Genomic DNA, 23,387 nt, shown 5'->3' on the forward strand with positions numbered 1-23,387 from the left:
GGTCCTGATCGCTGGAGGGGCTGTCTTGTGACAGCTCACCAGCGATCAGCCTAACGATGTCCCAGCAATCCCATCATGTCGGATCGTTGGTGGGATCGCTGGGCCATCATTATATGTAACGGGGCCTTAACAGGAGGTCTTATCTCCTTCAGATCTATCCATTACTAACTCTAACCAGGAACTAGTTTCCTGAAAAATGCTCATGTAACTCCTCCTCCCCTGTGTTGATACTAACTGTTAAAACATTACTAGGTTCACACACTACTGCAGAGCACTAAGCAATCAGATTCACTGTCATCATTACTTGTAATTAGAGTTGAGCGAAACGGGTCGAAAAAATTCAAAAGTCGCCGACTTTTGGCAAAGTTGGGTTTCATGAAACGAAACCCGACCCTAGGATGAGGTCGGCCACGAGGTCGGCGACTTACGCGCCAAAGTCGCGTTTCAAAAGTTTGTTTTGCGCTCTTTTTCAGCCAATCAGGATCCACGGACACTGTGGGCAACGTGATGACCTAGGCACGGGTCACCACCATCTTTCAGAAGGGCATGCAAGTGATTGGCTTGCTTTGGTGGGCGTCACAGGGGGTATAAAAGGGCGTGCACGCCGACCGCCATCTTACTTCTGCCGATCTTAGTATAGGGAGAGGTTGCTGCTGATTCTGTAGGGAAAGCGTTAGGCAGGGAAGAAGACAAAAAAACTGCTTCTGCTGCTAGCGATTTGGCCTGCACAACACACAAGTCACTGTGTGTGCAGTGCAAGGGGAGGCTATATTGTGGTGTATCAGTGGTGTTGGTTGTTGGGCTGCCTTTTAAGGCTTCCTGACACGCTGGCATTGCTGTTTACCAACTGCTCTGCAAACTGCTTTTTTAAAAGCAATCCAATCTCCCTTATCCTCTAGTCACTTTTGTCACAGCTGTGCCATCGAGCGTGTCACATAGCGCTCAGATATCAGTGGGCCTCACACAATCCACAAGTGTCCAGTGTCCAAAAGTGTACGCAGAGATTCAAAATCTCCATTATCCTCTCGTCACTTTGGTCACAGGCAGCTGTGCCATCGAGCGTGTCACATAGCGCTCAGATATCAGTGGGCCTCACACAATCCACAAGTGTCCAGTGTCCAAAAGTGTACGCAGAGATTCAAAATCTCCATTATCCTCTCGTCACTTTGGTCACAGGCAGCTGTGCCATCGAGCGTGTCACATAGCGCTCAGATATCAGTGGGCCTCACACAATCCACAAGTGTCCAGTGTCCAAAAGTGTACGCAGAGATTCAAAATCTCCATTATCCTCTCGTCACTTTGGTCACAGGCAGCTGTGCCATCGAGCGTGTCACATAGCGCTCAGATATCAGTGGGCCTCACACAATCCACAAGTGTCCAGTGTCCAAAAGTGTACGCAGAGATTCAAAATCTCCATTATCCTCTCGTCACTTTGGTCACAGGCAGCTGTGCCATCGAGCGTGTCACATAGCGCTCAGATATCAGTGGGCCTCACACAATCCACAAGTGTCCAGTGTCCAAAAGTGTACGCAGAGATTCAAAATCTCCATTATCCTCTCGTCACTTTGGTCACAGGCAGCTGTGCCATCGAGCGTGTCACATAGCGCTCAGATATCAGTGGGCCTCACACAATCTACAAGTGTCCAGTGTCCAAAAGTGTACGCAGAGATTCAAAATCTCCATTATCCTCTCGTCACTTTGGTCACAGGCAGCTGTGCCATCGAGCGTGTCACATAGCGCTCAGATATCAGTGGGCCTCACACAATCCACAAGTGTCCAGTGTCCAAAAGTGTACGCAGAGATTCAAAATCTCCATTATCCTCTCGTCACTTTGGTCACAGGCAGCTGTGCCATCGAGCGTGTCACATAGCGCTCAGATATCAGTGGGCCTCACACAATCCACAAGTGTCCAGTGTCCAAAAGTGTACGCAGAGATTCAAAATCTCCATTATCCTCTCGTCACTTTGGTCACAGGCAGCTGTGCCATCGAGCGTGTCACATAGCGCTCAGATATCAGTGGGCCTCACACAATCTACAAGTGTCCAGTGTCCAAAAGTGTACGCAGAGATTCAAAATCTCCATTATCCTCTCGTCACTTTGGTCACAGGCAGCTGTGCCATCGAGCGTGTCACATAGCGCTCAGATATCAGTGGGCCTCACACAATCCACAAGTGTCCAGTGTCCAAAAGTGTACGCAGAGATTCAAAATCTCCATTATCCTCTCGTCACTTTGGTCACAGGCAGCTGTGCCATCGAGCGTGTCACATAGCGCTCAGATATCAGTGGGCCTCACACAATCTACAAGTGTCCAGTGTCCAAAAGTGTACGCAGAGATTCAAAATCTCCATTATCCTCTCGTCACTTTGGTCACAGGCAGCTGTGCCATCGAGCGTGTCACATAGCGCTCAGATAGAAGTGGGCCTCACACAATCCACAAGTGTCCAGTGTCCAAAAGTGTACGCAGAGATTCAAAATCTCCATTATCCTCTCGTCACTTTGGTCACAGGCAGCTGTGCCATCGAGCGTGTCACATAGCGCTCAGATATCAGTGGGCCTCACACAATCCACAAGTGTCCAGTGTCCAAAAGTGTACGCAGAGATTCAAAATCTCCATTATCCTCTCGTCACTTTGGTCACAGGCAGCTGTGCCATCGAGCGTGTCACATAGCGCTCAGATATCAGTGGGCCTCACACAATCCACAAGTGTCCAGTGTCCAAAAGTGTACGCAGAGATTCAAAATCTCCATTATCCTCTCGTCACTTTGGTCACAGGCAGCTGTGCCATCGAGCGTGTCACATAGCGCTCAGATATCAGTGGGCCTCACACAATCCACAAGTGTCCAGTGTCCAAAAGTGTACGCAGAGATTCAAAATCTCCATTATCCTCTCGTCACTTTGGTCACAGGCAGCTGTGCCATCGAGCGTGTCACATAGCGCTCAGATATCAGTGGGCCTCACACAATCTACAAGTGTCCAGTGTCCAAAAGTGTACGCAGAGATTCAAAATCTCCATTATCCTCTCGTCACTGTGGTCACAGGCAGCTGTGCCATCGAGCGTGTCACATAGCGCTCAGATATCAGTGGGCCTCACACAATCCACAAGTGTCCAGTGTCCAAAAGTGTACGCAGAGATTCAAAATCTCCATTATCCTCTCGTCACTTTGGTCACAGGCAGCTGTGCCATCGAGCGTGTCACATAGAGCTCAGATATCAGTGGGCCTCACACAATCCACAAGTGTCCAGTGTCCAAAAGTGTACGCAGAGATTCAAAATCTCCATTATCCTCTCGTCACTTTGGTCACAGGCAGCTGTGCCATCGAGCGTGTCACATAGCGCTCAGATATCAGTGGGCCTCACACAATCCACAAGTGTCCAGTGTCCAAAAGTGTACGCAGAGATTCAAAATCTCCATTATCCTCTCGTCACTTTGGTCACAGGCAGCTGTGCCATCGAGCGTGTCACATAGCGCTCAGATATCAGTGGGCCTCACACAATCTACAAGTGTCCAGTGTCCAAAAGTGTACGCAGAGATTCAAAATCTCCATTATCCTCTCGTCACTTTGGTCACAGGCAGCTGTGCCATCGAGCGTGTCACATAGCGCTCAGATATCAGTGGGCCTCACACAATCCACAAGTGTCCAGTGTCCAAAAGTGTACGCAGAGATTCAAAATCTCCATTATCCTCTCGTCACTTTGGTCACAGGCAGCTGTGCCATCGAGCGTGTCACATAGCGCTCAGATATCAGTGGGCCTCACACAATCCACAAGTGTCCAGTGTCCAAAAGTGTACGCAGAGATTCAAAATCTCCATTATCCTCTCGTCACTTTGGTCACAGGCAGCTGTGCCATCGAGCGTGTCACATAGCGCTCAGATATCAGTGGGCCTCACACAATCTACAAGTGTCCAGTGTCCAAAAGTGTACGCAGAGATTCAAAATCTCCATTATCCTCTCGTCACTTTGGTCACAGGCAGCTGTGCCATCGAGCGTGTCACATAGCGCTCAGATATCAGTGGGCCTCACACAATCCACAAGTGTCCAGTGTCCAAAAGTGTACGCAGAGATTCAAAATCTCCATTATCCTCTCGTCACTTTGGTCACAGGCAGCTGTGCCATCGAGCGTGTCACATAGCGCTCAGATAGAAGTGGGCCTCACACAATCCATAAGTGTCCAGTGTCCAAAAGTGTACGCAGAGATTCAAAATCTCCATTATCCTCTCGTCACTTTGGTCACAGGCAGCTGTGCCATCGAGCGTGTCACATAGCGCTCAGATATCAGTGGGCCTCACACAATCCACAAGTGTCCAGTGTCCAAAAGTGTACGCAGAGATTCAAAATCTCCATTATCCTCTCGTCACTTTGGTCACAGGCAGCTGTGCCATTGAGCGTGTCACATAGCGCTCAGATATCAGTGGGCCTCACACAATCTACAAGTGTCCAGTGTCCAAAAGTGTACGCAGAGATTCAAAATCTCCATTATCCTCTCGTCACTTTGGTCACAGGCAGCTGTGCCATCGAGCGTGTCACATAGCGCTCAGATATCAGTGGGCCTCACACAATCTACAAGTGTCCAGTGTCCAAAAGTGTACGCAGAGATTCAAAATCTCCATTATCCTCTCGTCACTTTGGTCACAGGCAGCTGTGCCATCGAGCGTGTCACATAGCGCTCAGATATCAGTGGGCCTCACACAATCTACAAGTGTCCAGTGTCCAAAAGTGTACGCAGAGATTCAAAATCTCCATTATCCTCTCGTCACTTTGGTCACAGGCAGCTGTGCCATCGAGCGTGTCACATAGCGCTCAGATATCAGTGGGCCTCACACAATCCAAAAGTGTCCACTGTCCACAAGTGTGTGCAGAAATTCTAAATCTCCCCTGTCCTATAGACACCTTGTACCTTGTTTTACATTACTATATAGTTTGTTGGATTTTGTCTACATTTCTACCAAAAATGAGGAAGGCTGGTGGAAGAGGCCGTGGAATTGGGCGGGGGTTGGCAGCTGGTAATGATGGTGTTGGTGGTGGATCTGATGGTAGTGGCAAGAGCAAAATAGGATCGAATGCAGGAGGTGCTGACCCTGCGTCATCATCTGGCTACATAAGGCCTCGAACGCTTAGTTTTCTAGGAGTTGGCAAACCGCTTTTAAAGGCAGAGCATCAGGAAAAAGTTTTGTCTTACATTGCTGACTCAGCCTCCAGCTCTATCGCCTCCTCTTCTTCAGTTGTAAAAAGTAAAAGCACTGAGTCGTCATTGGAGGCTCATGTTCTTGAACCACACCTTTCCTTGTGTCCTTCACCCCAACCAAGATTGAAGGATGACGCAGGCCATACTACTGATTACTCCATGGAGCTGTTTTCACATACCATGCCTGGATTATCAAGTCAAATGGTGAATTACCCAGGCCAAGATGAATCTGACATGGAGTGCACTGATGCACAGCCGCTGATGGATGATTCTGCTGGTACATTCACTCAGAGCACTACATTGTCCTCGCAGTGTACAGAGCCAGATTTTGACCCTGATGAGACTCAGGTGCCCCTTCCCGCACACTATACCACCATACACGGTGACACAGAGAAAGGTGCACATGACATAGAAGAGGAGGTGATGGATGACCCAGTTGTTGACCCAGATTGGCATCCATTGGGGGAAGAGGGTGCTGCTTCCAATAGCTCAGATGAGGAGCATCCACAGCAGACATCGACATCGCAACAGCTGTTATCTGGCAGGCCCGGAGCACTCCAAAGACAGGTTCCAAACATCAAAAGAGTTGCTGGACAGCTTGTCCAGAGGGTCAAAAGATCACAGCGTGCTAGGCCGCAAAATGTCTGCCAAAGTAGGAAGAGTGCAGTGTGGCACTTTTTGGAAAAAAATCCTCATGATCAGGCCAAGGTTATCTGTAAGAATTGCGCAAAGACCTTTAGCCGAGGGAAAAATCTGAAAAATTTGAATACCAGTTGCATGCTTAGACATTTAACCAGCATGCACTTGCAAGCGTGGACACAACACCAAACCTCAAGTGCCACATGTGCAACTGATCACAACGAAGGTAGTCAGCAACGCTACATTGTTTCCCCCACTGTAAGCCCACCGGTTAGCACAGCAGCAAATGTTGAGGTGTCGTTGCAAGGCCACAGCAGTCAGGGAATCCCACTGTTATATCAACGAAAGACTGATTCTAGGCCATCAGAAAGAACACCAACTCCATCACCATCATCAACCCTCTCTCAGTCCGCCCTGTCCACCGCTACTTCCACCATATGCAGCTCTCAAGTCCAGCTCACCCTCCCAGACACTATGAGTAGGTCAAGAAAGTACTCAGTCTCTCATCCGCGTACACTGGGTTTGAACGCCCACATTGCCAAACTAATCTCGTTTGAGATGATGCCCTTTCGGTTGGTGGAAAGCACAGCTTTCCGCGAACTCATGGCCTATGCAGTACCACGCTATGACCTACCCAGTCGCCACTTCTTCTCTCGCAAAGCCATCCCAGCCCTCCACCATCATGTGAAAGACCGCCTTGTCCATGCACTCAAGCAGTCAGTGAGCGGAAAGGTGCACCTCACAACTGATGCATGGTCCAGTCGGCATGGCCAGGGCCGTTACGTGTCCATCACTGCGCACTGGGTTAATGTGGTGGATGCAGGGTCCACAGGGGACAGCGATGGTGGGACAGTGCTGCCTAGCCCACGGTATAGGAAACAGTTGGCTGTAGGCGTTCGACCCTCCTCCTCCTCCTCCAGCACTCCATCTGCAGCTGCCACTGTTGCACACGATGTGTCCCCCTATCGAGCAGCTAGTGGAAAGCGTCAGCAGGCTGTGTTGCAGATGATGTGTTTGGGCGACAGACACACCGCCGAGGTGCTGGCCGAGTACTTGAAGCGACAAACTGAGTCATGGCTGGGCAGTGTACATCTTGAGGCAGGCAAGGTAGTTAGTGATAACAGCCGTAATTTTGTGGCAGCCATAGCCCTTTCAAAACTCAGCCACATACCTTGCTTGCCTCACACCTTGAACCTGGTGGTGCAGTGCTTCCTCAAAAATTATCCGGAGTTAACAGCCCTGCTCCAGAAGGTGCGAAGACTGTGCGCGCACATCCGCCGGTCGCCTATACACTCCGTTCGTATGCAGAAGCTGCAGTGATTGCTCCACCTTCCCAACCACCGCCTCATTATCGACATTGCAACAAGGTGGAACTCCACCCTGCACATGGTGGAGCGGCTGTGCGAGCAGAGGCAGGCCATAGTGCATTTGTGGGAGGATACACGGCCAGGCACTTTGAGAGCAGACATGGAGTTGACAGGCGTGCAGTGGTCGAAGCTGAAAGACCTTTGTAAAGTCCTTCAGTGTTTTGAGGAATGCACACGGCTGGTAAGCGCAGACGACGCCATCCTAAGCATGAGCATCCCACTTATGCGTCTGCTCATGCAAACTTTGACGCACCTTAAGGAGCAGGCGTCTGCAGCCAATGTTGATGAGGAGGAAGAGGAGGAGGGAATCCTTGATGACATTCAGCCATTGTCTGCTCAGGGACCTCTCCTGGACGAGGAGGAGGAAGAAGAGGAGGAGGAGGAGGATGATGGGGATGATTACTTAGGGGAGGAGGATGCATCTCGTGGGGCAAGTGAAAATGTTGGCGTGGCAAGGTCTGCTACAGGGTTTGTGCGTGACTGGAGGGATGTGGATTTGCCAGAAAGTGCTCCTCCACCCAGCACTCGCAGTGCATCATTGACACCGGGAACATTGGCCCACATGTCAGATTATGCCTTGCGGATCCTAAAAAGTGACCCCCGCATTGCCAAAATGATGAACGATGACGACTACTGGTTGGCCAGCATCCTGGATCCACACTATAAAGGCAAATTACAAAACATCATGCCACAGGAGAACCTTGACCTAATATTGGCTAATAAACAAGCAACCCGGTACTTTCCTGCACGCAACCTCCGATCCTCACAAGATCTCCTTCTCTACTCCCCTCTTATCTCCTCTTCCCACAATCGCATACAAGATTTCTCTCGCGCATCACCCCTACTCTGGAACTCTCTACCACAACATATCAGACTCTCACCTACCATCGAAACCTTCAAAAAGAGCCTGAAGACCCACCTCTTCCGACAAGCCTATAACCTGCAGTAACCACCGATCGACCAAACCGCTGCACGACCAGCTCTACCCTCGCCTACTGTATTATCACCCATCCCTTGAAGATTGTGAGCCCTCGCGGGCAGGGTCCTCTCTCCTCCTGTACCAGTTATGACTTGTATTGTTTAAGATTATTGTACTTGTTTTTATGTATACCCCCCTCACATGTAAAGCGCCATGGAATAAATGGCGCTATAACAATAAATAATAATAATAATAATAATAATAATAACTCTGGTAAATCGGTTGCTTGAGGCATTCCCAGCACACAGCAGCGGTGATGGTTCTCACACGAGCCATACGGGCCGGGGGCAGCTTGGCAGAGGTGTTCGTGGTGCACACAGCAGAAGTGGCGTTGGAGACAGGGGTTTCATGACAATGTTGTGGACTGATTTTTCAAGTACCGCTCACACAACTGTTAATACTGCATCGATGGAAAGTGACAGGAGACAGCAGTTGTCAACTATGGTTACAAACTACTTTTCCTCCCATATCGATGTTCTCCCACACAGGTCATTCCCCTTTGACTATTGGGCCGCTAAACTGGACACCTGGCCTGAATTGGCCCAATATGCCTTACAGGAGCTCGCTTGCCCAGCTGCAAGTGTGCTATCGGAAAGAGTCTTCAGTGCAGCTGGATCAATCCTGACAGAAAAAAGGACCCGTCTGTCAACCCAAAATGTGGATGATCTAACCTTCATTAAAATGAACCACGCATGGGTTTCCAAGGATTTTGTCCCACCTTCCCCTGATGACACATAGGGTGACAGAAAAATGGCTTGCTTTGGTCCACCTCTTCCTGGTACTTCACCTATTTCGCCTTTTGCATCAGCTGAATGTCCAACATCAACATATGCCACTTTCTAAAACTCCCTAACTGTGCTGCCTCCCCCCCCATGGCCGGGGTAACCACCTAGCGCATGACACCGTGCGAGTGCCGTTGCCCTGGACAGGTGGGTAGGCCGACTCTTGGGCGCGGGCACTGGCACAGGGTCCCTCATAGTGCAATCAAGTGTCTCTGACGGTGGTGGTGCACACCCGCCGTCAGACACACCGCTGTACTATGAGGGGCCCAGTGCCAGTACCGACGCCCAAGAGTGGGCCCCCCTTGCTTGGGCAGGGCCCCAGCATTTGCAATCTTTACCTCTCCCTGCTCCTCCGCTGTGTAATCTGGGCCGTCAAATCCATACTGTGCCTGACACCGTCTGAGCCTGCCTCCTGAGACATATATTTTGAATGTGTACGCTATCCATACATGTTATCCAGGGATACGGTACCCTTTCTAACCTTTGTGCAATGACGTGCAATCCATACTGGGCCTAACACCGTCTGAGCCTGCCTCATGCTGTATAGACATATATTTTGAATGTGTACGCTATGCATACATGTTATCCAGGGATACGGTACCCTTTCTAACCTTTGTGCAATGACGTGCAATCCATACTGGGCCTAACACCGTCTGAGCCTGCCTCATGCTGTATAGACATATATTTTGAATGTGTACGCTATCCATACATGTTATCCGGGGATACGGTACCCTTTCTAACCTTTGTGCAATGACGTGCAATCCATACTGGGCCTAACACCGTCTGAGCCTGCCTCATGCTGTATAGACATATATTTTGAATGTGAACGCTATCCATACATGTTATCCAGGGATACGGTACCCTTTCTAACCTTTGTGCAATGACGTGCAATCCATACTGGGCCTAACACCGTCTGAGCCTGCCTCATGCTGTATAGACATATATTTTGAATGTGTACGCTATCCATACATGTTATCCGGGGATACGGTACCCTTTCTAACCTTTGTGCAATGACGTGCAATCCATACTGGGCCTAACACCGTCTGAGCCTGCCTCATGCTGTATAGACATATATTTTGAATGTGTACGCTATCCATACATGTTATCCAGGGATACGGTACCCTTTCTAACCTTTGTGCAATGACGTGCAATCCATACTGGGCCTAACACCGTCTGAGCCTGCCTCATGCTGTATAGACATATATTTTGAATGTGTACGCTATCCATACATGTTATCCGGGGATACGGTACCCTTTCTAACCTTTGTGCAATGACGTGCAATCCATACTGGGCCTAACACCGTCTGAGCCTGCCTCATGCTGTATAGACATATATTTTGAATGTGTACGCTATCCATACATGTTATCCAGGGATACGGTACCCTTTCTAACCTTTGTGCAATGACGTGCAATCCATACTGGGCCTAACACCGTCTGAGCCTGCCTCATGCTGTATAGACATATATTTTGAATGTGTACGCTATCCATACATGTTATCCGTGGATACGGTACCCTTTCTAACCTTTGTGCAATGACGTGCAATCCATACTGGGCCTAACACCGTCTGAGCCTGCCTCATGCTGTATAGACATATATTTTGAATGTGTACGCTATCCATACATGTTATCCGGGGATACGGTACCCTTTCTAACCTTTGTGCAATGACGTGCAATCCATACTGGGCCTAACACCGTCTGAGCCTGCCTCATGCTGTATAGACATATATTTTGAATGTGTACGCTATCCATACATGTTATCCGGGGATACGGTACCCTTTCTAACCTTTGTGCAATGACGTGCAATCCATACTGGGCCTAACACCGTCTGAGCCTGCCTCATGCTGTATAGACATATATTTTGAATGTGTACGCTATCCATACATGTTATCCGGGGATACGGTACCCTTTCTAACCTTTGTGCAATGACGTGCAATCCATACTGGGCCTAACACCGTCTGAGCCTGCCTCATGCTGTATAGACATATATTTTGAATGTGTACGCTATCCATACATGTTATCCAGGGATACGGTACCCTTTCTAACCTTTGTGCAATGACGTGCAATCCATACTGGGCCTAACACCGTCTGAGCCTGCCTCATGCTGTATAGACATATATTTTGAATGTGTACGCTATCCATACATGTTATCCGGGGATACGGTACCCTTTCTAACCTTTGTGCAATGACGTGCAATCCATACTGGGCCTAACACCGTCTGAGCCTGCCTCATGCTGTATAGACATATATTTTGAATGTGTACGCTATCCATACATGTTATCCAGGGATACGGTACCCTTTCTAACCTTTGTGCAATGACGTGCAATCCATACTGGGCCTAACACCGTCTGAGCCTGCCTCATGCTGTATAGACATATATTTTGAATGTGTACGCTATCCATACATGTTATCCGTGGATACGGTACCCTTTCTAACCTTTGTGCAATGACGTGCAATCCATACTGGGCCTAACACCGTCTGAGCCTGCCTCATGCTGTATAGACATATATTTTGAATGTGTACACTATCCATACATGTTATCCAGGGATACGGTACCATTTCTAACCTTTGTGCAATGACGTGCAATCCATACTGGGCCTAACACCGTCTGAGCCTGCCTCATGCTGTATAGACATATATTTTGAATGTGTACGCTATCCATACATGTTATCCGGGGATACGGTACCCTTTCTAACCTTTGTGCAATGACGTGCAATCCATACTGGGCCTAACACCGTCTGAGCCTGCCTCATGCTGTATAGACATATATTTTGAATGTGTACGCTATCCATACATGTTATCCAGGGATACGGTACCCTTTCTAACCTTTGTGCAATGACGTGCAATCCATACTGGGCCTAACACCGTCTGAGCCTGCCTCATGCTGTATAGACATATATTTTGAATGTGTACGCTATCCATACATGTTATCCGGGGATACGGTACCCTTTCTAACCTTTGTGCAATGACGTGCAATCCATACTGGGCCTAACACCGTCTGAGCCTGCCTCATGCTGTATAAACATATATTTTGAATGTGTACGCTATCCATACATGTTATCCAGGGATACGGTACCCTTTCTAACCTTTGTGCAATGATGTGCAATCCATACTGGGCCTAACACCGTCTGAGCCTGCCTCATGCTGTATAGACATATATTTTGAATGTGTACGCTATCCATACATGTTATCCGGGGATACGGTACCCTTTCTAACCTTTGTGCAATGACGTGCAATCCATACTGGGCCTAACACCGTCTGAGCCTGCCTCATGCTGTATAGACATATATTTTGAATGTGTACGCTATCCATACATGTTATCCAGGGATACGGTACCCTTTCTAACCTTTGTGCAATGACGTGCAATCCATACTGGGCCTAACACCGTCTGAGCCTGCCTCATGCTGTATAGACATATATTTTGAATGTGTACGCTATCAATACATGTTATGCGTGGATACGGTACCCTTTCTAACCTTTGTGCAATGACGTGCAATCCATACTGGGCCTAACACCGTCTGAGCCTGCCTCATGCTGTATAGACATATATTTTGAATGTGTACGCTATCCATACATGTTATCCGGGGATACGGTACCCTTTCTAACCTTTGTGCAATGACGTGCAATCCATATTGGGCCTAACACCGTCTGAGCCTGCCTCTTGCTGTATAGACATATATTTTGAATGTGTACGCTATCCATACATGTTATCCAGGGATACGGTACCCTTTCTAACCTTTGTGCAATGACGTGCAATCCATACTGGGCCTAACACCGTCTGAGCCTGCCTCATGCTGTATAGACATATATTTTGAATGTGTACGCTATCCATACATGTTATCCGGGGATACGGTACCCTTTCTAACCTTTGTGCAATGACGTGCAATCCATACTGGGCCTAACACCGTCTGAGCCTGCCTCATGCTGTATAGACATATATTTTGAATGTGTACGCTATCCATACATGTTATCCAGGGATACGGTACCCTTTCTAACCTTTGTGCAATGACGTGCAATCCATACTGGGCCTAACACCGTCTGAGCCTGCCTCATGCTGTATAGACATATATTTTGAATGTGTACGCTATCCATACATGTTATCCGTGGATACTGTACCCTTTCTAACCTTTGTGCAATGACGTGCAATCCATACTGGGCCTAACACCGTCTGAGCCTGCCTCATGCTGTATAGACATATATTTTGAATGTGTACGCTATCCATACATGTTATCCGGGGATACGGTACCCTTTCTAACCTTTGTGCAATGACGTGCAATCCATACTGGGCCTAACACCGTCTGAGCCTGCCTCATGCTGCATAGACATATATTTTGAATGTGTACGCTATCCATACATGTTATCCGGGGATACGGTACCCTTTCTAACCTTTGTGCAATGACGTGCAATCCATACTGGGCCTAACACCGTCTGAGCCTGCCTCATGCTGTATAGACATATATTTTGAATGTGTACGCTATCCATACATGTTATCCGGGGATACGGTACCCTTTCTAACCTTTGTGCAATGACGTGCAATCCATACTGGGCCTAACACCGTCTGAGCCTGCCTCATGCTGTATAGACATATATTTTGAATGTGTACGCTATCCATACATGTTATCCAGGGATACGGTACCCTTTCTAACCTTTGTGCAATCACGTGCAATCCATACTGGGCGTGAGAACGGCTGGCGAGCTGTTAAGCAAGCTACAGCACCTGTCCAGACAAGTACAGGGATTCCCTAGCGAGGAGACTTATTTGATTGTTTTCAATGTTGGGACAGCAATTTTTGGGGAGGACTATACTCTGGAGAATGATAGATGGGGCCCACCATACACTGGAACATTCCAAAGGTGGACATCAGACACTGGAGCAGCATTTACAGGGCCCATTATACACTAGAGCATTAGAAATGGGGCCCATTATGTTTGGAGCATTATTTGGGCCCATAAGACAGTGGAGCTTCATCCATGGGGACCAACATATACTGTAGCATTATGTGGAGCTCATCATATACTGTTTCAAACATTATATGGGACCAATGATTCTGTATGGAGAAATAGATGGGCCTCGTCATGAGATGTAAAAAGTGAGGTATTTTTCATTGTACTATACCGCTATTTATCTGCCGTATCGGAGCATGATGAGTTGTGGTATGTGTTAAAGGGGCGCTCTTTCGCCCAGGGCACATGAAAACCTGCAGCCAGCCCTCCCCCCCCACAACTTTAGCCAAATAACACCCATTTTTCAGTGCGTAACTTATATTATGAAGTTAATTAAGGTTGACAAGCTTAAGTAAGAAGAATTGATGCTTTTGGCATTCAAATGGGCACTGTTGGTGTGTTTCCTGTCCTCCTCTCACTGCCGACTTTTATTCCCCATTGACTTACATTGGGTTTCGTGTTTCGGGACGACCCCGACTTTTCCCTATAATCGGACGATCTTGCTCGACCCGACTTTTGGAAAAGTCGGGTTTCACGAAACGAAACGCGACCCTAAAAAACCAAAAGTCGCTCAACTCTACTTGTAATGTAGGAGCAATCTAAAACAAATCTGTGAATCCAAAACCTAAAGGTCTGAATATTTTCCAACTGAGTCTCTCTAGCATTTCCAATAAATGTCACACCCCATAGGATAGATGCTAGGATGCAGAAATATCACTATCATCTTTCTAAGTAGGTCGTAGTCTGTTTTCTAAAAATCTTCTTCCAAAATGCAAGAAAAGAAGGCTGCTGTCATATCACCATTTCCTCCTGCATTGCTCATAAATGGTCTTAACTATACATCTATTTCTACCATACTGTGCTGAATCCTCCTTTTCATTTTCTCTTCATTTTTTTAATAGATGAATGATTCTGTTGAAAACCTAAGAGGAATATTGACCAGTTTGCTGAATACTATAGCAGATTGCTCCAAAGAACTGCTAACAATCGCTGATGATCTGGACGAATTTCACAGAGGAGCCACCATTGCTAGTGTCACGGGAAGTTCAGTTGGAATTGCTGGAGGCATCGCCACCATTGCAGGACTCATTTTGGCCCCATTCACCGCAGGGGCATCTCTGATTGTCAGTGGTATTGGGGCCGGTGTTGCGGCGGTTGGAGGACTCACAGGGGCATCGGCTTCTATTGCCGATACTGTAAATATGAAAATTAAATGCAGCCGAGTAGAAGAGATTGTAAAGGCCGTTAATGCTGAGATGAATGAATTGGAAAAGGCTTCCAAAAAGTTGGATTCATTAGTTACAGACATATCAAAGCAAAAAGTAGTAGATAGTCCTGATGCAGCCAGGGTTGGGGGCAGAAGTGTATATGCTGCACTAGAGGTTGGCAGATTGATTCAGCTGGGCAAGGTGTCAGCCGCTGCGGCTCGAGGGGCGCAGATAGCAGCTCGGGGGGTCCAGGTATTTGGAATGGTTTCAGGGGTTTTGGCTGGGTTGTTTATATTCATTGATGTCTTTTTCGTTGCCAAGGGAGCAATAGATATACACCATGGGAGTAAGACAGAGCAGGCTGCACGAATAAGAGAATGTGCTGAGGAGATTAAAGAGTTACAACACGATTTACAAAAGTTAGATGAGGATTTGGTGCCAGAGAATAATAGCAAATGATAGGGAGATGCCTTCAGAAAGGTTTCATACAGCAGAATACTAATTATATCTGAAGCGCCACCATCATTTATAAGACTAATGCAGAATCTTACCAAAAATTCCTATATTAGAAAACAAAAGGTAATGAGTCGACAGTGGGAACATCTCAGAAATTGAAATTCACCCAGTGGCAAAAAAAAGGCTAATGTTTGAAGTGCTAATTGTGTGATAACCTTTGTGAGAAACAGCTTGTTGAAAATCCATCACCATGGAAAGTTATGTATCCAATGTTCTTTTTTCTAGGAATTTCTCACAGAAATATTTTTGGGTGTTTCTGATATCTTCCTACAATATCTATTATCTTGGTTATCATTAATTAAAGTGTAAAGTGAGGCTGACAGGTGATACTTGCCCAAACTATGGGAAGGAGGCATGTATCAGACACTGGCTGTATCATTCCAGACGGACATGGTTTTCCCTGAAAGGCTACAAAAATTCAGCATACACTTAAAAACTGGAACCATATCACAAAAAGCCGATCCCCGGCAACTTCTACAAGTCTGGGCATTTTGGACTTGTTTCCCATGTGGCATGGTCCCCAACTGGCTTTTAAATGTATGTCGTTCTCTAAAATGCCACATGCCCTTGGTTTGCTCAGCAATGCATGTGTCAGTTGTCAGCTTCCCTTTATGAACATTATGTTTTACTAAAAACAATACGAAATCTAACATGCTTTTAACATCCATTTATGCTGTAATATATCTCAATGATGATTCTTTTTTGATTTCCGCTATGCATGTTTTAATGCTTTAAATTAAATAAAAAATCTATGTTTTTCTCCAATTTATATACTTATAGAGGGATTTTGCACTTATTTTAATCACACTGCTCCCTTGCGTATTCTGGATTGTAAATTTTTCTTTTATGTATTTATTTTTTTATTCACCGTACAGCTCCAGAGATTTGGTCCTTATTACTTGTTGCTAATGTGGTGCCCCAGGAGTACTGTCGCCACAGTGGCCTTACTTCCCTCTTAGGGAGAGTGATGTCATGCCTGAAAGCAAGGAAAGGATCTCTTTATCAGGTAATTCCAGCATACAACACAGTTCCTGCTCCAGGCCAGCAGAGGGAGCTCTAAACCCGACTTCAGGAGAACTGCTCTCTCTGGTCAGGGGGAGGAAGTCAGGGAGTTACAGTATAGAGTGTGGACAGGAAAGCAGGAGGATGTGCAGAGAAGAGCTGGGGTCTGGAGCTATAGCAGAGCTCATCCCCAAGCTGAAGCGCCAGAAACCGGACCCCGGAGTCCGAGGCTGTGTGGATGCTAAAGGCATACCTCCCAACTTCTGAAGAAGGGAAAGAGGGACAAAGGCTGTGGCAAATTTTAGGCCACACCCTGACTACACCCATTTCACAACTAGTCACACCCATGTCCACCACCAACCGCACCCATTTAGCACTGCTGACCACACTGAATGGTACTAAGGGCACAGTGGCTAGCATTATGGGCACAGTGGCTGGTACTGTTGGTACACTGACTGGTACTGAGGAAAAGAAAGAACAGAGAAAAAAGAATACAGAAAGAAAGAACAGAGAGAAAGAAAGAGGGGACAGAAAAAAGAACAGAGAGTGAGAGAAAAAGAAAGAAAGAAAGAACAGAGAGGGAGAGAGAAAGAAAGAGGGGAAAGAAAGAACAGAGATAAATCAAGAAAGAGGGGAAAGAATGAAAGAGGGGAAAGAAAGAAAGAAAGAAACAGAGAGAAAGAACAGATAGAAAGAAGGGACAAAAAAGAACAGAGGGAAAAAAAGAGAGGAAAGAAAGAATAGAGAGAAAGATGAGAAAGAAAGAACAGAGAGAGAAAACGAACAGAGAAAGAAAGAGAACAGAGAAAGGAAGAGAGCAGAGAGAAAGAAATGAAGAACAGAGAGAGAAAGAAAGATTAGAGAAAGAGGGGAAGGAAAGAGAAAGAAGGAACAGAGCGAAAGAACAGAGAGAAATAAAGAGGGGAAAGAAAGAAACAGCGAGAGAAAGAGAAAGAAAGAGGGGATAGAAAGAACAGATTGATAGAGAGAAAGAAAGATGGGAAAGAACAGAGAAAGAAAGAGAGAACAGAGAGAAAGGAAGAACAGAGAGAGAAATAAAGAGGGGAAAGAAAGAGAAAGAAAGAACAGAGAGAAAGTGAAAGAGAGAAAAGAAATAACCTAGAGAGAAATATAGAAAAAGAAAGAGAGAAAGAAAGAAGGGACAGAAAAAAAGAACAGAGTGAGAGAGAAACAAAGAGGGGAAAGAAAGAACAGAGAGAGAAAGAAAGAGAACAGAAAGAGAGAAAAAGAACAGAGAGAAAGAAAGATTAGAGAAAGAAGGATGGGAAAGAAAGAACAAAGAGATAGAAAAAGAAAGAAAGAACAAGGGGAAGAAAGAAAGAACAGAGAGAGAAAGAAAGAGGGGAAAGAAATAAAGAACAGAGAGAGAAAGAAAGAAAGAAAGGGGAAAGAAAGAAAGAACAGAGAGATAAAGAAAGAGGGGAAAGAAATAAAGAACAGAGAGAGAAAGAAAGAGGGGAAAGAAAGAAAGAACAGAGAGATAAAGAAAGAGGGGAAAGAAAGAACAGCGAGAGAGGAAAGAACAGAGAGAGGACAGAAAAAAAGAACAGAGAGAGAAAGATTAGAGAGAGAAAGGGGAAAGAAAGAACAGAGCGAGAAAGGAATAGGGGAAAGAAAGAGATAAAGAAATAAAGATTCTATAAAGATACCATAGCAGCTCAGCTCACATTGTAGTGAACACCTGAGCCTCCTGATGCAGGACATATCATGATCCACTCACATGGGCATACATCCCCAAGTCCAAGGCGATCCCACTGTTGGAGGAGGACACGTGATGTATCTGAAGAATTCCCTGAAGTGCCTCCATGGTTCCGTCTCAATCTCCTCCCGAAATTACCTCATTTCCGGTCAGCTTCCAACACGTCATTTCTGGTGGAACGTCACGGGCGAATTTTAAAGTGCTCCGCCGTGTACTCCTGTGTCAGCGGGAAAAGTAACCTCCCGGCCGAGGCAGTGGGGCAGACTCAAAATTGGAACTGTCCTGCTGGATCTGGCACGGTTGGGAGGTATAAATGCTCCCCGCCATACACCTTGTACACGCATGGCTCTGCACACCTCATACACACACGGTTTTGCTTTGTATGCCTCGTACACACACTGCTCCGTCCGTACACTTTGCGCACACATGGCTCCGCTCTGTAAACCTTGTAGACATGAGGCTCTGCTCCGTACACCTTGTACACACGTGACTCCACTCCGTACACCCCATACACACGTGGCTCTGCTCATCTCCGTTAACACACGGCTCTGCGCCGTACACTTCGTACACACATGGTTCCATTTCGTACACCCCGCACACACGCGCCTCCGCTCCGTACACCCCGTACACACACAGCTCGGCTCCGCTCCGTACACCTCGTACACACACGTCTCCGCTCACCTCATACACACACGTCTCCACTCAGCACACACCGTACACACAAGGCTGCGCTCAGCACACACCGTACATACACGGCTCCGCTCTGCACACACATGCTCCGCTCCATACACACGGCTCTGCTACATCCATCCTGTAAACCCCTCCTGACCCCACACATAAACTTCCCCTCTCTAGCACCATGCCAACCAGCACAGCAGAGTCCTGCACACACTGAGGCTCCTGATCACCGTAGCCTCACAGCCTTGCAGTCGCTACTCGCTACACTGTTGTTCATCTCTTCTGTACACACAGGACCTGTGATGAGGTCACAGGAGGGAAGGAGTCAGGAGTCACATGATGATCATGTGACTCCTGACTCCTCCCCTCCTGTGACCTCATCACAGGTCCTGCGTGCACAGAAGAGAAGAACCGTGTAGCGACCTCATTGCAAGGCTGTGAGGCTGCGGTGGGGAAGGGCGAGGATGGTGTGCATGGGGGAGCGTGCAGCTTATCTCGCTGCAGTGCGAGACACATAGAGTACCGGGCGAGACAGCGGGAGGGGCAAAAATGGGACTGTCCCACCAAATTCGGGACGGTTGGGAGCTTTGGCTAAAGGTCCCACAACAGAATCCGGAGGATAAAAGGCTGCAGATCCTCCGTTCCCAACTGAGACTCGACGACACAGCAGCACGTGTGTGAGCCAGATACGCCATAGGAGCGATTCCTGAAGGAGGCTACAGCTGCCTGTCATGCGAGTGGAGTTCTAAGTAACAGACAGAGAGAGGAACTTGAGTGGAGTTTACAACAGCAAGGATCTCAGAGAATAGCGCTAGAGAGGAGACCTCACAACCCACCTGTATAGAGAGATTCCAAAATTGCTTTCAGGCTAATCGACTCCAGCAAGAACTGTAACCTGAGCCCTGGACTGTACCTACAAAGCACCATAAAAGGTAAAGGAAACTTCACTCTGTTGTGTCCTTTGAATTCTTTCTACAACACCTCAGCACTGCTACATCCTTTGCAAAATACTACATCACCATCTTCCTCAACATCTTTCATCTGCCCTGGGACTAAGCTCTGCCTGTGGAGAGCTATTCCAACTCTGCTGTATCATACCATCAGTCCCAGCGTATCTGCACTGCAGCACTGGTCGCTTCTGATCAAATACCACAGGTGGCCTCACAAACACTCTTTATTTTTCATCCCTTGTAAATACACCCCTTTTATTGGACACTCAGGGCCACGGACCGGGTCACCGCCGCTGTGACACTGCCCCTTTAAGAAGCGGCCCGGTACTGAGTGCCCCACGGCCCTGGCGGGCGCTCGACTGAATTTAACGATGTTTTCCAAAGGGTCGGTGCTCACAAATCAATAATTCAGAACAGCCACCGAAGAATCCCGTGGGCCAAACCCATTTACTTATGACGAAAAATTGAATACTTAAGGGAGCATCAGGTATAAGATAAGGCAAAAAATTGACACTTTTGCCTTTATATGCCCTATCAATGACAATAAGATAAGCTGGTGTGCAGTTCCCAAGTCAAACATTTGTCATGGGACCTAATCTAACATTACACCTATGAGTATTGATAACATATTCTTGAATGGTATGGTGCCATAAAAGGAAGTAAGAAGAAGATTTAAATTTAAAACATATATATTTTTATTTATAAATAAGTAAAATACGTGATGTAAAAGTCAAAGGGGAACCTCCAAATGCAGGGGGAGACTGGCACCATACCATTCAAGAATATGTTATTAATGCATCACTGAAGTGACTCAGCCAATTTTGAACTAGGACTATGGGAATAACTTATGAGTATGGTCTACTGCATTATTTCTACTCCGTTTTGTAGTATACCAACACGTGGAGAGGATGTTCATTTGGTTTATTTGGTTTCTGGAACTCTATAAGCATGATTTATATGTATGCTAACAGATTTTCTAGCCATACACGCAAAGCAGAAAGTAAAAACAAGATGTGAACATGACCCAGTAGTGATTTGTCAAAGTAATCACACAACCTGGCCACTAGTCTTATTCAGTGAATGAAATTTTTCCAAGAAAATGTTTAACTGGATACAAAAGAAAATTGAAACCTCATTTAAAGGAATTGTTCCATCACAGACAAGCCATTTACTATAATAACCCATCATTCATTGTACCCAGGAAACAGCTTATTTTATCAGAAGAAATAAAGAATGAACAGAAATGTACACTTAGGCCTCTTTCACACTTCCGTTTTTGACAATCAGTCAAGATCCGCCAATTTTGAAAAAAAACGGATCCGCCATTTTTCTTTGCGGATCCGTTTTTTTCCCCATTGACTTTCATTATTGGCGGATCCTGACTGATTGCCGTCCGTTGCATCCGTTTTTTTGAGGATCCGCCACAATGTTAGTGTCCGTCAACATCCTCAAAGATTTCCAAACGGAGCTTGCAACGTTTTTTTGGCCGGCGGATCCTCCAGACACTGAATTAACCCCAAAATCTGTCTGGCTGCCGGACAAAAAAAAAAAAAAATCTCTCTCTCTCTCATCAAGAAATTATTGAAATTTCATTTAATCCATTCTTCCCTCTACCAGTGAAATGTTCCCTGCGCTATGGACTGCAACACAACCTCAAAGCATGATTGATCAACCCCCATGCTTAATGATTGGCAAGATGCTCTTTTCTTGAAATTCTGTGCCATTTTTTCTCTCCACACATACCTTTCATCAGTGTAGCCAAAAAGTTCTATTTTAACCTCATTATTCCACATAACTTGTTTCCAAAATGCATCAGGCTTGTTTAGATATTCTTTTGCATACTTATGACACTGAATTTTATGGTGAGGACGCTGGAGAGTTTTTCTTCTGATGACTCTTCCATGAAGGCCATATTTGAGCAGGTGTCTCTGAACAGTAGAACAATGTACCACAACTCCAGAGTCTGCTAATCCTTTCAGAAGGTCTTTTGCAGTCAAGCAGGGTTTCTGATTTGCCTCTCTAACAATACTACTAACAGCTCTCACTGAAATTTTGCTTGGTCTTCCAGACCTTATCTTGACCTCCACTGTTCCAGTTAACTGTAATTTCTTAATTACATTTGAACTGAAGAAAGGGAAACTTGAAAACACTTTGCTATCTTCTTATAGTCTTCTGCTTTGTGGGCCTCCACCATTTTAATTTTCAGAGTGCTAGGCAGCTGCTTAGAAGATCCCATGGCTGCTGTTTTTTGGCACAAGGTTAGAGGAGGCTGGGTTTTTATAAAGCTTTTGCATCAGCTGGCCTTTCCTAATGATGATTGTACAAGCCATAACCCTAACAGGCTAATTATGGTCTAAAAACTTGGTTAAAGTTATCTGAGCACATAAATCTCCAAGGATGCCCAAACTTTTGCATTGGCCCATTTTCCTTTTTGTAATTTTTAAAATGTAAAAAATGAAAATATATATGTAAAGTCTGGAGGCAGATTCTCCTGCAGATCAGTGTCCGGCCGATAGCCTAGTACAGCTCATTTACATATTTGAAATTATATTTTTTCTCTGGAATAAGACATCAGATTGCATTTATCAAGAGATAATTTTATTCAACTTCCTATGACCTGCATACCTACAGTGGGGAAAATAACTTTGCAACTTTTCCCACCTATAAAGAGAAGAGGTCTGCAATTTTTATCGAAGGTACACTTCGACTGTGAGAGAAAAAAAATCCAGAAAATCACACTATATGATTTTTACATAATTCATTTGCATTTTATTGCATGAAATAAGTATTTGATACAATAAAAAAACAAAAAAACTGAATATTTGGTACAGAAACCTTTGTTTGAAATCCCAGAGGTCAGACGTTTACTGTAGTCTTTGACCAAAATTGCCCTGGCTGTATGTTTCTTGTCATTGTCATGCTGGAAGACCCAGCCATGACCTACGATCTTACTGAGAGAAGGAAGTTGTTGGCCAAAATCTCGGGATGCATAACAACATCTATCCTCCCATCAATGCAGTGCATTCACCCTGTTCCCTTTGCAGAAAAGCACCCCTAAAGTATGATGTTTCCCCCACCATGCTTCACGGTTGGGACAGTGTTCTTGGGGTTGTACTCATCTTTCTTATTCTTCCAAGCATGGCAAGTGGAGCTGATATCAAAAAGTTCTATTTTGATCTCATCTGACCACATAACCTTCTCCCATGCCTCCTGTGGATCCTTCAAATGGTCATTGGGGAACTTCAAAAGGATCTGGACATGTACTGGCATGAGCAGGGAGACCTGGTGTGCCCTGCAGGATTTTAATTTATGACAGCGTAGTGTGTTACTAACGGTAAAGTTTGAGACTGTGGTCCCAACTCTCTTCATGTCATTGACCAGATCCTCCCTTGTAGTTCTAGGCTGATTTCTGACCTTTCTCAG

At 46.1% G+C, this 23,387-nt stretch overlaps 1 protein-coding gene and 1 long non-coding RNA gene across 2 annotated transcripts in view; one reads left to right on the top strand and one right to left on the bottom strand.

The window, feature by feature from the left end:
• The window catches only part of LOC141091155 (apolipoprotein L3-like), an 80,319-nt gene extending 62,886 nt beyond the window's left edge, over positions 1-17,433 (top strand). The window contains exon 4 of the mRNA XM_073576558.1: positions 14,793-17,433. Within this exon, the coding sequence (XP_073432659.1) occupies positions 14,793-15,557 (765 nt within the window). The 3' untranslated portion in view covers positions 15,558-17,433. The remainder of the gene's footprint in view (positions 1-14,792) is intronic.
• Positions 1-23,387, bottom strand: part of LOC141091156 (uncharacterized) — a 42,486-nt gene that overhangs the window by 9,438 nt on the left and 9,661 nt on the right. The gene's annotated exons all lie outside the window — the stretch shown is intronic.

Source organism: Dendrobates tinctorius, unplaced genomic scaffold, assembly GCF_039654945.1.
Source record: "Dendrobates tinctorius isolate UK_male_01 unplaced genomic scaffold, ASM3965494v1 ptg000049l, whole genome shotgun sequence".
Lineage (NCBI taxonomy): Eukaryota > Metazoa > Chordata > Amphibia > Anura > Dendrobatidae > Dendrobates > Dendrobates tinctorius.